Source organism: Sporothrix schenckii (genome assembly GCF_000961545.1).
Source record: "Sporothrix schenckii 1099-18 chromosome Unknown Cont38, whole genome shotgun sequence".
Taxonomy (NCBI): domain Eukaryota; kingdom Fungi; phylum Ascomycota; class Sordariomycetes; order Ophiostomatales; family Ophiostomataceae; genus Sporothrix; species Sporothrix schenckii.
This window is the reverse complement of record NW_015971139.1, coordinates 1,898,269-1,910,787: the sequence shown is the minus strand read 5'-3', so window position 1 is coordinate 1,910,787 and position 12,519 is coordinate 1,898,269. Positions and strand designations below refer to the sequence as shown.

At 58.7% G+C, this 12,519-nt stretch overlaps 7 protein-coding genes across 7 annotated transcripts; 3 read left to right on the top strand and 4 right to left on the bottom strand.

Moving 5' to 3' along the window:
- Nucleotides 1-136: 136 nt before the first annotated feature.
- SPSK_06407 (uncharacterized protein) lies at nt 137-1,270 on the bottom strand (the record flags this gene model as incomplete). The annotated part of the gene is made up of 1 exon (XM_016733113.1): nt 137-1,270. One exon carries the CDS (start codon nt 1,268-1,270, stop codon nt 137-139), a length of 1,134 nt encoding a protein of 377 aa, XP_016592334.1.
- A 575-nt stretch (nt 1,271-1,845) lies between these two features.
- On the top strand, nt 1,846-4,356 carry SPSK_05963 (uncharacterized protein; the record flags this gene model as incomplete). The annotated part of the gene is made up of 3 exons (XM_016732671.1): nt 1,846-3,200; nt 3,262-3,303; nt 3,375-4,356. The coding sequence occupies 3 exons, from the start codon at nt 1,846-1,848 to the stop codon at nt 4,354-4,356; spliced, it is 2,379 nt and encodes a 792-aa protein (XP_016592333.1).
- Nucleotides 4,357-4,569: 213 nt separating this feature from the next.
- On the top strand, nt 4,570-5,432 carry SPSK_11042 (uncharacterized protein; the record flags this gene model as incomplete). The annotated part of the gene is made up of 3 exons (XM_016737261.1): nt 4,570-4,609; nt 4,825-5,138; nt 5,280-5,432. 3 exons carry the CDS (start codon nt 4,570-4,572, stop codon nt 5,430-5,432), a joined length of 507 nt encoding a protein of 168 aa, XP_016592332.1.
- A 523-nt stretch (nt 5,433-5,955) lies between these two features.
- Nucleotides 5,956-7,341, top strand: SPSK_06291 (mannan endo-1,6-alpha-mannosidase; the record flags this gene model as incomplete). Its single annotated transcript, XM_016732997.1, has 1 exon — nt 5,956-7,341. One exon carries the CDS (start codon nt 5,956-5,958, stop codon nt 7,339-7,341), a length of 1,386 nt encoding a protein of 461 aa, XP_016592331.1.
- Nucleotides 7,342-7,707: 366 nt separating this feature from the next.
- SPSK_06512 (uncharacterized protein) lies at nt 7,708-8,611 on the bottom strand (the record flags this gene model as incomplete). The annotated part of the gene is made up of 3 exons (XM_016733216.1): nt 7,708-8,184; nt 8,288-8,366; nt 8,430-8,611. 3 exons carry the CDS (start codon nt 8,609-8,611, stop codon nt 7,708-7,710), a joined length of 738 nt encoding a protein of 245 aa, XP_016592330.1.
- Nucleotides 8,612-10,173: 1,562 nt separating this feature from the next.
- Nucleotides 10,174-11,440, bottom strand: SPSK_06329 (uncharacterized protein; the record flags this gene model as incomplete). The annotated part of the gene is made up of 2 exons (XM_016733035.1): nt 10,174-11,265; nt 11,381-11,440. 2 exons carry the CDS (start codon nt 11,438-11,440, stop codon nt 10,174-10,176), a joined length of 1,152 nt encoding a protein of 383 aa, XP_016592329.1.
- Nucleotides 11,441-12,139: 699 nt separating this feature from the next.
- Nucleotides 12,140-12,461, bottom strand: SPSK_10725 (uncharacterized protein; the record flags this gene model as incomplete). Its single annotated transcript, XM_016737026.1, has 2 exons — nt 12,140-12,298; nt 12,348-12,461. 2 exons carry the CDS (start codon nt 12,459-12,461, stop codon nt 12,140-12,142), a joined length of 273 nt encoding a protein of 90 aa, XP_016592328.1.
- Nucleotides 12,462-12,519: the final 58 nt, after the last annotated feature.

The window sequence follows — 12,519 nt, the reverse complement described above, 5'->3', positions numbered from 1 at the left end:
AGTTCTAGAGTATTTTTACATCCTCAGGCACACAAAGTGATTTACCTAAGAGCGCTGGGCCAAGTAAATGCCATTCAGGCAATTGTCGGCATCAGACACGACGTCGATAGAGCTGTTTGGAGTTCCATCGTTCTGTCTAGCCGCTAGCGAGTTCCAGATATCGGTCACTAGGCCACACCCAGTAGACATCGTGCCTGGTTACGTCTTCTTTCACGTCTACACTGTATCTGACCCGTTCGGCACAAGCAACGTCTCTACCTCCCATCATATCTCCACCACGATCGGCGGATTTAGCAGCTTGTTGTCTGGCCCGCCAACAACGGCGGCGTTGGCGAATGTCGTCACTTTCTCGTCGTGGCGAATGCCCAAGATTCGCAGCGGTGCTGCTAGCATGGCTGTGGTCTTGGCCCACACGACGAGCATGAGCATCCACACCACGCCGGCCCAGCCGGCCCAGCCGATCGCGACGGCATCGTGCTGCCAGCGCACGGCGTCGACCACGACGTCTTCCCGTCCGTACGCCGCATGAATGTAGCCAAAGACACACAGCCGGGGCCGCAGGCGCGCCACCTGCTCCGCCAAGTAGGCACGCGCGGTAGAAGTCGCGCTGGTCGCGGTGCAGCTTCGGCGGGCCGTGCGTGACGAGAATGTCGGGTGGCTGTGCCGGCGAAAACGCGCGCAGCCGTTGCGACCAGTGCGTCGGGCAGTCCGGGCGGTATTGGAACGCGGAGACGCCGTATGCCGGGGTCCAGGGCGCGCCGTAGATGGTGAGCGACCGGGCGCCCACGCGAATCGAGACGTGCCGGTCTTGGAAGTACGTCGCGTCGCCCCAATCCAGGTCTCGTTTTGTCTCTGTCGCGGACTGTCCATACCGGCGTTTTGGGTGCTTCTCCAAAAAGGCATCGTCCAGCAGCACGTCGTGGTTGCCGGCAACGAGGATCTTGTGCTGGTGCGGCTGCGCCGCCAGCCACGCCAGGCCCGCCTGCACCTCGGCGAACGAGCCCCTGTCGGTCAGGTCGCCCGCGTGGATCAGTACGTCGCCGGCCGGCAGAACGGGCTGTGTGTTGTGCGTATCGGCGACGCAGACAACGCGCACAGGCTTATATTCGGCGGTGGTGGTGTTTGTGGTGGTGGTAGTGGGGACAGATGCGGGCCGGCCGCGCAGGTGGATCTGCAGCAGACGTGCTGCTAAGCGCTTCTTGGTCTGGCCGCGCAGTTTGATGCTGGTGAGAGGTTCTGGTGACGGACGCTGCTGCTGTTGATGTTCCATGCTGCTTTCGTATGTGTTGGGTGAGGCAAACGGGAAGGCCTTGGGTTATTTTGTGCCAACAAAAACACCAAAGGGGACTGGACCCGTTGCTTCAGAGGACGGGGGTACGTGGTATTGAAGCTGTGGCCAATGTCGTGGAGGTCGCTGTTGATTCGCTCGTGTTTGGTGATGGCATAAGTTGCTTGAGTGCAAGGGATTGTTACTACAGATTAGGTGAGACAAGCACGTCGCTGCACTGCAGCACTAACACTAATACTTCGCTAGTGCACTGCAACATGCGCTGCATTGACGCTAAAGACTACGCTACACACGGTCTCTCGCACATCGCTCCAACTTTATTATCCACTTCCCCAATTTGTCACCTCATAAACTGTGCCCCGTCTCTCTCGGAGTGCGCAGACGCAGGACCGTGTCCCTTGGGAGGCGTTTTCCAGTTTGATATGCTTATTTTTGATATGCTTATTTTCTCACCACTGATGACTACCAGCTTCGGCTGACAAATGTTTTGGTCCTCTGGCGTCCTCCATGAATGTCCCAGCCTGATCTGAGCAAAGCACTGAGCAGTATCGCGCACGATGTCCTCCAACGGTACGGCACCGTCCAACACCGCGCCCACAATGCGTGGCAGCGGCCGTGTCCTCGTGGCCTGCGACAGCTGCCGCCTGCGCAAGTCCCGCTGCGACGGATTGCGGCCTCGCTGCAGCCACTGCGTCCAGTCCGGCCGCACGTGCTTCTACCGGCCGACACCGGCCGGCCTCGAGTCTGATGCGTCCGTGCTGGCCCGTCTCGCCGACACGGAGGCGCGGCTGCAGGCAATCGAGGACAAGAACCGCATGCTTCTGGCGGCGTTTCCGGCGCTGTCGTCACCCCGGACTGTGGCCGCAAACGTACTGGCGACAAGTCAAGGCCAGGCCCGGAGTCCGCAGAGCAACCAAAATCAGAGCCAGGATCAGAGCCAGCTGGACCGCCAAAACGCCGACGCGTCCGACGACAGCACTCGCACGCCGCCGGATCTGCACACGGCCGCCGCATTCCAGCTGCTGACTCGCTGGCCGCGGCTGACGATCAACATGACCATCCCCGGGCTCGACACGCAGACGTACCTGACGCGCTGCGACCAGGCCGACGCGCTGCTGGAGCGGGCTGGGAGCGATGGTGCCCGCAAAAGCCTTGACACAGAAGACACCTATGCGCCCTGGCAGGCCATCCTGGCCCTCGAGCAGCTGTACGATCCCAATATCTCGCAGAACCTACCCCTGGCCATAGCAGCCCTGCTGGAGGCGGTGCCATTGCTGCAGCGGGACCATGTCCTGGCCAGCTTTGCTGCGATCTTCCATGGCAGGGACAACCGTCAAAGCCAGCCGGTGCCGTCCACCGATGCCATGGACGCCGACGTGGACCTTGTGGAGGAGGCGACCATGGCGGCGGCCACACAGCTGCAGCAGTTTCACGGCGCTCGCGTCCACAGCCCGAACAACCACCACCACGACGAGCAGCTGCATCAACAGCATCATCATCAACAACAACAACAACAACAACAACAACAACAACAACAACGCCGCCCCGTCGGCCAGTCGCCGGCCATCGACTACGACCGCATGTCATTCGCCCAGCTCCTGATGTACTCCATTGCTGCGCGCGTGTGCATAGGCGCCAACGGGAAGGACACTCCGCACCGCCCACGCCAACGCACGCCCTTTGACCCGCCCTCGAACCAGTCGCTCATGGCCATGTCGGCACACACCTGCAGCCTGGCTCTCCAGAAGCTGTGGACGCTACAGGCGGGGCCAGCCGAAGTTCGCGTGCCGCTCGTGCTGTTCCTGGCCCAGTACCTGGCCGACTTTTGGGTGCGGCCGTTCCACGCGCGCGGACTGCTCCAGTCCATCGATCCAGCCATCAAGCACATGGCCATGATGCAGCCTGGCGATCCGTATGTCCCTCGCCGCACTTCATCTGGACATTTGCATTGTGTTCTCTCACTCACCGAACAGACTGGTCACACTGTACGCACGGCTGCACTTTACTCTTGAGAGGTACGTCGCAGCATCGTTAAACAGACTGGTTTTAATTCTTGTAAAGGCTGGCTAACGTGCTGACAATCCAGCGACATCATCACCGAACTCAACGGTTTCTGTACATTGTCGAGCGCAGCCTTGCTCGCCATGCCACCACTGGCGACGGCCAGCACCAGCTCAATGGTTCCTGTGTCCTCTCTTCTCCATGCCGCCTCACCTCCCACGCCATCCGCGCCCGCGTCAGTATCCACATCCGCCTCACCGGACACCGAGAGCCACCAGCAGCACAACTCCCTTCAACGACCACCGCCACATCGGTCACCAGCATCCCATGTCGAAAATCATGTCCGCCTGCGCATCCTGCTCAACCGCATCCTGCATTTGCTCTATAGCCCGACCAGGGCCTACGCCCAGCCACGTGAGCTCGCCGACATCGTGGCGCGCCTGAGCGCCAGTCTGCGTACATGGTATCAGGCACAGCCGCCCGACCAGCAATTCGTTCGCGATGCCACTGTCTTTCGTATCCACCAGCCGTCCACCACGACAACGACAACAACGATGCCCTTCCGGCTGCGCGAGACCGCCCTGCGCTACTTTAGCTGCGTCTTTTTGCTCCACCGCCCCGTCCTCTACCTTTTCTTGCACAACGACCTGGAGAACTCCGACCAGCCGCCCGGCCACATCCGCGCCCTGCACGTCGACCGCGAGCCCTGGGTCCTCGAGTCGTGCCGCGACTGCATCGAGAGCGCCGCCCTCTTGATTCAACTGTCGTTCCCAACGCCCGACGAGCGCGGCACGTCCGCCGGCACCGGCGGCGGGCTGTGCGTCGAAGACGTCTTCGGGTCGTGGTGCGGTCTGCAGATGCTCTTTGCCGCCTACTTGATTTTGCTGCAGGTCCGCGCCGTGCCCAGCCTGCGGCCCGTGTTCCGCAACGTGGGCGACGCGGACGCGCTGCTCGACAAGGTCGAGCGGGCGTTTGCGACGCACCCGGTGCACGGGTCGCTGGTGCTGGACACGAGCCTGGCCATTCTGCAGGACGAGCGGCGCAACTTTGCCGCGGCGTCGCCCTAGAGGGCACGCGACAGGATGGAACTATGCGAACGGCTTGCATTTGGAAATGCCACAACCGGTCCTGTGCCTGCCGCTGGCACAAGGCAGAATGGCTGTTGATGAGAATGGCGTTCGTTTGTCCTGTATCGACCACCTTTTCGTGTTGTTTTGTGTACAGTATAGAACAAAACGTAAACTTACTTGGACGTGTCGTCATCGCCGCTCTGCCAAACGATGGACGGATCCTACACCTTGCGCGTTCGGAAGCAAAACTGTGTGGTGAAATCTCGCGTCTAGGATCGTTCTTGGCCACTCACGAGTGCGGCCTTGTCGTCAGGTCTTTTGGCTCCTTTGTCTCGTGTTTCGTGACGAAAACCATTCTCCGAAACACGTCTGTCACCGACTGGGTCGCGCCTTCCTGTTAACTGAGTTGCTTTGTTGATATAAAGTTGTTACTCAACCCCATCAATCGTTCCTTCCTCTGTTCAGCATATCGGCTCCTTTTCTTCCACGACACGCTTGCCTTCCATTCGCCCCTTTTCTCTGTTTATAACCTTCCACGTCCACCTCTCTCCTACCACGTCTCCCTCGCAAAGTGGTCTATCTACATCCTCGGCCTCAACAGCGGCTCGGTTTTTGACGGCGTTGACGTCGTCCTGTGCTACATCGACGTGGCCGCCCGCGGCCGTAACGATGAAGATCCTGCCTTCACCGTCGCCATCAAGATTGGCGGCTGTCAATCTGCAGCGAACGCCCACAAGGACGGCAGCCGCATGACGGCCTTTGACACGGGCCTGGGTAACGTTATAGTTGACCACGTCAAGACCCGCACGTTCGGTAACTACTACGAGGACAGATGACATTCTGAAACGGCACGGTACGCCGACGCGTCCTGGTGGCACACGCATTGCCCGGCTGATACGTGACGTGACCTGGCCGAAAAGCTTGACACGCAGGCCCTCACGCTGAGCACGAGCGACGAGTTTGGCATCCCCGCCGCCGGCGGGGTTTACCGCTTCGCGACGCTGGGCAACGCCCAAAACAGCGAGCGCGTTGTCGGACGTGACGAGCGCGTGCTGGGCATTATGACGGTATGACGGTGTCGAGGAGGACGGGGGTTGAGCGGGGCGCAAAGGCGATTGCGCTGAGTTGCGTGCCGGCGAGACGAGATCAACAAAACGATTGTTAGAAGATGCCTTCTTTTACTTGACAGACAGCTACTTTTTCTTGTTCCTTTTCCTTTGCTACCTTCGTTTTGGTGCATAACACCCTACGCGTTGACTTGCATTCGTTGCCTTGCGCCGCTGGCTGAGCGCGCCGGCTAAATGACCCAATATCGAGGGCACAACCGTTCATCCTTCTTCCATTCACCTTACTTGCCCCTTACCTTTGCAAACAGGGAATGCATTGACGGCAAAAGAGCAACCCGGGTTGGATTACCCTGCATTACACAGCTGTCTATCCGCCAAGTTTGGTCGTGCCCGTACGCTTTCTGACATTGCTAACTCGCTATTTGCACGGACTTTCGATGTTCATCACCACTCGACCTGCACGACGTCGAGTTCCATCGACGAAAACCATTTTTCGACACATATCCTTCCCTTACACACATATTCCACGATGCATCGAAAAATAGTACCCCTCGTAGCGGTAGCCGCCAGGACCGCTCTGGCTGCGTTCGAGGTCGACCTCGACAATTCCGCCTCCATCATCGCCGCCGCGAAACTGAAGGCCTACGACGTCATGACCTACTACAAGGGAAACCTCAGCGGCCAGATCCCAGGCATCCTGCCCGGACCGCCACCCGTCGGCGAGTACTACTGGTGGCAGGGCGGTGCCCTCTGGGGCACCATGATCGACTACTGGCACTACACCGGTGACACCACCTACAACGACGAGGTCATGCAGGCCCTCCAGTTCCAGACGGGGCCGCCCCAGAACATGTACATGCCCTACAACTGGACCGCCTCGCTCGGCAACGACGACCAGTCCTTTTGGGGCATGTCCGCCCTCCTGGCCGCCGAAGTCGGCTTCGAGAACCCGCCCGCCGACGCGCCGCAATGGCTCGCCCTCGCCCAGGCCGTCTTCAACTCGCAGACCACGCCGATACGTCGCGACGACCAGTGCGGCGGCGGCCTGCGTTGGCAAATCACGCCGCTCAACAATGGGTACAACTACAAGAACTCGATTGCCAACGGCTGCTTCTTCAACATCGGCGCGCGCCTCGCCCGCTACACCCGCAACGACACCTATGCCCAGTGGGCGGCCAAGACCTGGGACTGGGTCGAGGGTGTTGGGCTCATTGATGCCCAGTACAACATCTACGACGGCGGCCACACGGACAAGAACTGCACCGACATCAACCGCGCCCAGTTCTCGTACAACGCCGCCATCTTCCTGCAGGGCGCCGCCTTCATGTTCGACTACACGCAGGACCCCGTCTGGAAGACGCGGGTCGAAGGCCTGCTCACAAACATGCTCGCCACCTTCTTTCCCAACGGCATCGCCAAGGAAATCTCGTGCGAAAGCGACATCAATCTCACGTGCACCACCGACATGCTCTCCTTCAAGGGCTACATCCACCGCTGGCTCGCCGTCACCGCCCAGATCGCCCCCTACACCCACGACCGCATCTTTGCCACCCTCAAAACTTCCGCCGAGGCCGCCGTGCGCCAGTGCACTGGCGGCGACACCGGCCGTGTCTGCGGCTTCCGCTGGGTCCAAGGCGGCACCTACGACGGCACCAACGGCGCCGGCCAGGAGATGAACGTGCTCGGCGCGCTGCTGTCGATGTTGCTCGACAAAGCGCCGGCGCCCGTGACGAACCTGACCGGCGGCACGAGCCAGGGCAATCCGAGTGCCGGCACCGACGAGTCGATCCTGCCCTACACGGGGCCCGTCAGCCAGGGCGACAAGGCCGGTGCGGCGTTCTTGACGCTCTTGTTCCTGACAGGATGCCTGGGCACGCTGTCGTGGATGATGCTGGGCTGGGGCGAGGTGAACTAGACGATGGGGCACGGACGGTTATGGCTGTACCATTACGATTACGCTGGGTTGTCTTTTTATTTTCTTGGCTTTATTTTGCGTTTTCAGTCATCGTACAATCCGCTGGTTTATTTCGCTGCTCAGGTTTTTATGTGTAGGCCACTTCTGTTTCTTCCATTTTCAAGTATGCATTGGACCGTCGAGAGGACCACCTATCCTCTTGTAAATATAAATAATAAAACAAGTGTGAGAATATAAAGAAGAAGTCGAAAAAGAAAAACAATCCCTGTCCAAAGCCGTTGGTCGCAGCCCCATTCTCCGTTTCCTTTGACTCGTAACACGTCACGCGCTCGGTGTCTCGGTATCTTGCGGCAAACGCCGCGGTCCCTACGAGTGCTTCCAGCTCGTAATGGTTTTGGTCGCCGTGACGGTCACGGTGGCCTTGGCCCGGGTCGTGATGACGATCGTCTGGAGCACGGTCGTGGGCACAATCTCGGTCGCCGTCACCGTGGCCGTCGACACCGCCAGCGTCGTCGTCGTCGTGACGGCCGTTGAGGTCGTCGTGAGCGTCTCCGTCGCCACCGAGTAGCCCGTGCTCGTGACCGTCGCCGTGTCCGTCACGGTCACGACGGGCTGGCTGGTGGTGACGGCGGTGGTGGCACCGGCGCACAGGCACGCACTCACGTAGGAGGAGGCCGACGCCGTGGCGTTGCCGGACGCGCCGCAGGCCGACGCATAGGCCGGAAGGAGAGACGGGACGATGGTCTGCGTGGTGAGAACCGGAACCGCGCCACGGCTGAAGTGGTTGTTCTTGGCTGTGGTCGTGGTGGTGGTCAGGGTCGTCGTGCGCGTCGTCGCGGTATACTTGGTGACACTCGTGCGCGGTCGTGGTCGTCCACGTCTCGGTCGATGTGTCCGTGGCGGTGCTCGTGGCGGCGCTGCGGTCCTTCTCGATGGCCGTGGACACCGCGGTGGAGAGATCGATCTCGGTCGTCGTCGATGGCAACAGGACCGAGTCCGTGACCGTGACGGTGACAGTTTCCGTGCTGCCAGGTTAGTCGGGGACAGCGGACGGGCATTATGAGGAAGCCACCCGATGGAAGACATACCTAGTCGGCTTGACAAGCGTGGTCAAGAGATACGAGTTGCAGTCGGCCACGCCATGGCGAGTGGTGATGCTGTCGGCAATGATGGCGCGGAGGCAGTTGTTGTGATTGCAGTTGGCCTTGGCCATCTGGACAAGGCCAGCCGCCGCGACGGCGGCAGCCAAAACGCGAGCGGAGAACCCCATTGTATTTGGAGGTAAAAACAACTCTGAGAGGAGGAAAATTGGCCGAGGAGCTAAGGAAGGAAAGGCGCGTAAGTGAGAGCAGAGCGGCAGAGAGAGAATGTGAATATTGGGCCGCACGTCTTGGTCGTAGGTCAGACAACGTGTGGTAATGAATATTAAGAGACACTTACTGCCTTTTTATAGACGTTGAAGAGCCTAATGGTCGGGTTCTACGAGTCATGAATATGAGCTGACAACTCTGATATCGGCGTCACGAATTGGTTTCCATCCGGTCCATGTTGCGGAAGAGGACTCGCATTTGGCAAACCACGGCTGGAGACCGTACAAACATAACAACTGTGCAGTCTGTCATGTAGACTGGAGTGACCAAGGGACCAAATTGTGTGCCGACAGAGTTACATTACCGGAAACGTTTGTCATAATAACATTTGGAACGTGGCCGACTGCAGTCTTGCACTACCAACATCGTCTTTGTTTGCTTGTCAGAGACCGAGAGCACCCGATACTCGCCGCCACATTTCCGAATCTGGCGATGGCAGGCCCGTTCGTTTACAAACATTGTCGGATGTGCAAATGAATTCTGTCAGCTGCCAAGCCATATGCCACCCGTGGCCGATGTTAGTCTATTATCTCCCGGCGGTGAAGCTGTCGGGATGCAGTAATGCCTTGATACGAATATTGGTGAGACCCGTAACACAACAGGTGCCAGGGTCTGGAATAGAACAAATTCTTGCAGGGGGAAGATTCATAGGGGCAAGGAGCCCGGATCTAGGCTTGTGGCTTGTCGATATTTCATCCGAACATAAAGTAAATAAAGTAGAGAACCCAGTTAGAGACAAGCTGAAGAAGCGGTAAGCAACAGGAGCAGGAAATGGGTTGCTTCCGGGCGGAAAGCCACCGCAGGGACGCAATATAAATGAAATGGCAGAAACACGTTTTTCGAATAATTGAATACCACCAGTAAAAAGAACCATGAGAAGACGGAAGAGACGCAAAACGCCACGTACGACTTGTATAATCCGAACGCACACAATGTGGACAAGACAAAGTATACTGATCTGGCATCTCCTTGGTAAACAGCATAAACTATCAATATATCCCCTGGCGCCGCTGTGGCCGTTGGATGAACTGCCAGTTTACCACTTAACACCAGCTGAGACACCCCATGGTCCATAGGGCTGGCCGTCGTTTAATTCGCCCACTCGTCGGGTGCGGAGACTGAGACTTTGTGTTGCATCGAGTATTCTTATCCTTTGGGTCACTTGCATTCGACCTTACTCGGTCCTCTGGCCAGGTCCGTACACAGTTTGATTGTAAACATCAATCTTCTTTTGATTGAAAAATATCAACGTAGTTCGATGGCTAGGTCATGTAGGCTCTATGGATGCATTCTAGGTATTATTAAGTGGAAAAAAAGTAGACTAAAAAGAAATAAGGGAAAAACATTGGCTCGAGACATGAAAGGGTCATAAAATGAAGTCGAGAAGACAGCCGGGTCCAAACTGCTTCCGCTACAGCACGCGGTGGAACAGGTACAGCAGCAGCACCGGGATGATAAAAAACTACAAGATCGCCCCGACCAGCTCGGCACCGGCGGCAAAGCCGACACCCGTGACAAATGCGTTGCCAAGCTTGCCGCCAATCTTTTTACCGGCGGCACCGACTTTGTCACCACTGCCTTGCTCTGGCGGCTGCTGCTGCGGCTGCTGGGGCGGCGGCGGCTGGTCGCTGGGACCACCTCCATAGTATGGCTGCTGCTGACCATAGTGCTGTTGGCCGTAGGGTTGGCCGTAGGGCTGCCCGTAGGGCTGCCCGTACGGTTGCTGTCCATACGGCTGCTGCTGCCCATACGGTTGCTGCCCATACGGCTGCTGTCCATAGGGCTCGCCGTACTTGGCGTCGCCGCCTGCATACTGCTGCTGCTGCGGTGGCGGGTTGCCGAACTGGTCATAATAGGACGGTGGCGCCGTCGACGCACTCCGGCTGTTGCTGGTGCTGTTACTGTTACCGGCAGCCGGTCGCGGCACGGGCGGCGGCGGGGCGTCGTTGGGGCCCGGCAGCTGGTTGTTGCGCTCGAGCTCGGCCAGCGCGGCCTCGGGCTTGACGTACTGGCGCGGGAAGATGCCGACCTGGCCCGAGCGGACGTTGCGGCCCAGCCACCAGTCGTCGTTGACCTTGCTGTAGACGGCGATGGCGTCGCCGCGGTCAAAGGCAAGGTCGCCGTCGCTGGGGGCCTCGTACTTGTACTTGGCCGTCGCGTAGCCAGCAGCTGTGCGGCCGTCGCTGTCCGCACTGTCAGCGTTGTCGTCGGGCTTGGTGTCTGGTTCATTGTCATTGCGGTCGTCGCGTTGGACTCTTCCGGAAGTCGGCGGCGTCGCGGCGGCGGACGACGCGGCTGGCGCTAGCGCTGTTGCTGACGCCGATGCAGCGGATGGGGCGGACGGTTGGGCGCTGCTGCGGATGGGCAGGGGCGGGCCTGGCTGGCCAGGCTGAAGAGCAGCTGCGGCGGCAGCAATCGCCGGAGCCTGTCTCTGCTTGTTCGCCGCAGACGGGGGAGGCCCGCCACGCAGGCTCCATTCTTGGGGCAGGAGGTCGTGGATGGAGTTGAAGTCGTCGTCGGAGATAGCGCCCTTTTCAAGCAGTGTCTCGAGCTCCTACAGTTGGGGCGTGTCAGCCAGGCTGTCTCGCGGTGTCCCTTTCTATTTCCCTTTCCCATTCCCCGTCCCCTTTCCCATGCTCTTCCGTCGTCATCACCCCAGCTCCACTCACCGTCTTGATCGACCGGAGCGACCGGTTGACGTCCATGGCCTTCTGGCGAGTGTCGCCCATCTTAGATGTGTTGGAACGTGAGAACTGCAGGCGCTGCGGTCGGACTAACGATGCTGTCGGCCACGGTTCGTACGAGAGCCGATTCAACAGGTGGCCGTTGTCGAAGGCCGGATGAGGATAGACAAGGGATGGGAGACGACGGTGACGAAAGGTGGTGTTGTGGATCTCGTTGTCTTGGGGTCCTGTTGTGGGCCTCTCGTATTCTTACCCTTGGCACAGCCAGAGCTCAACAGTTGCCCAATCAAGAAAGAAGGGACACTTGTAAATGGCGGGTGGCAGCTGCCCGTTAACTGCTGGCTCGAACCTTTAAAGTGCCGCGCAAGTCGGTCGTTCCTGCCCGTTATTCGTTCTTGAATGGCGCAGGTCACGTCACCGCAAGCACGCTGGCTGTCTGGCTGGACACTATTGGCACCGGTGGCCACAAAGCTGATGCGGCATGCGTGGCGCAGTGCATTTTAAAGTCAATCACGTGTGAAGTGGCAACGAACGTACCGCCACTAGTGTTGTTAACAACAAGCAACTAACTCTACGATGTAAGTCAGATCAATTAAATTAGAGTTTGTTTATCTTCTCCTATTCATGTTGACACAACCACGGACATCGTGGCTTCGCAGCAATGCACTTACAGGGGCAAAGATGGTCTACTTTATGTATCCCTTCTCAATGCATTAGTACGGGCGGTGCATTACGGTAATCAAATCATTGGCTGAAGGGCGGCCCGGGACGCGCCACGGGCAAGTAGGTACCCTCTGGCGGACACGGGGCATGGCGTACAGCGTAATATTCTGGGTGGGCTTTGCCGGCGTCGGTGTAGTGCAGGGCGTGATCATCGGCAGGTATTGAATTACCCAATACGGACTGGATCTTTGGAGTGTTGAAGGAAGAGGAGCTCGTCGGCGTGCATGACCTGGACGGCGGTGCCTGCGGCGATGAGATAATTCAGTACGACGCCGAGCTTGGTAGTTCGATCGATGCCACTTGTGTTGGACACGAGCACGGGGCATCCAGCTGTGTACGACATTGTGCCTGACGATCTGGGATGTCCGGTGAATGGAATTTTAGGAACACAGGCCAATCGT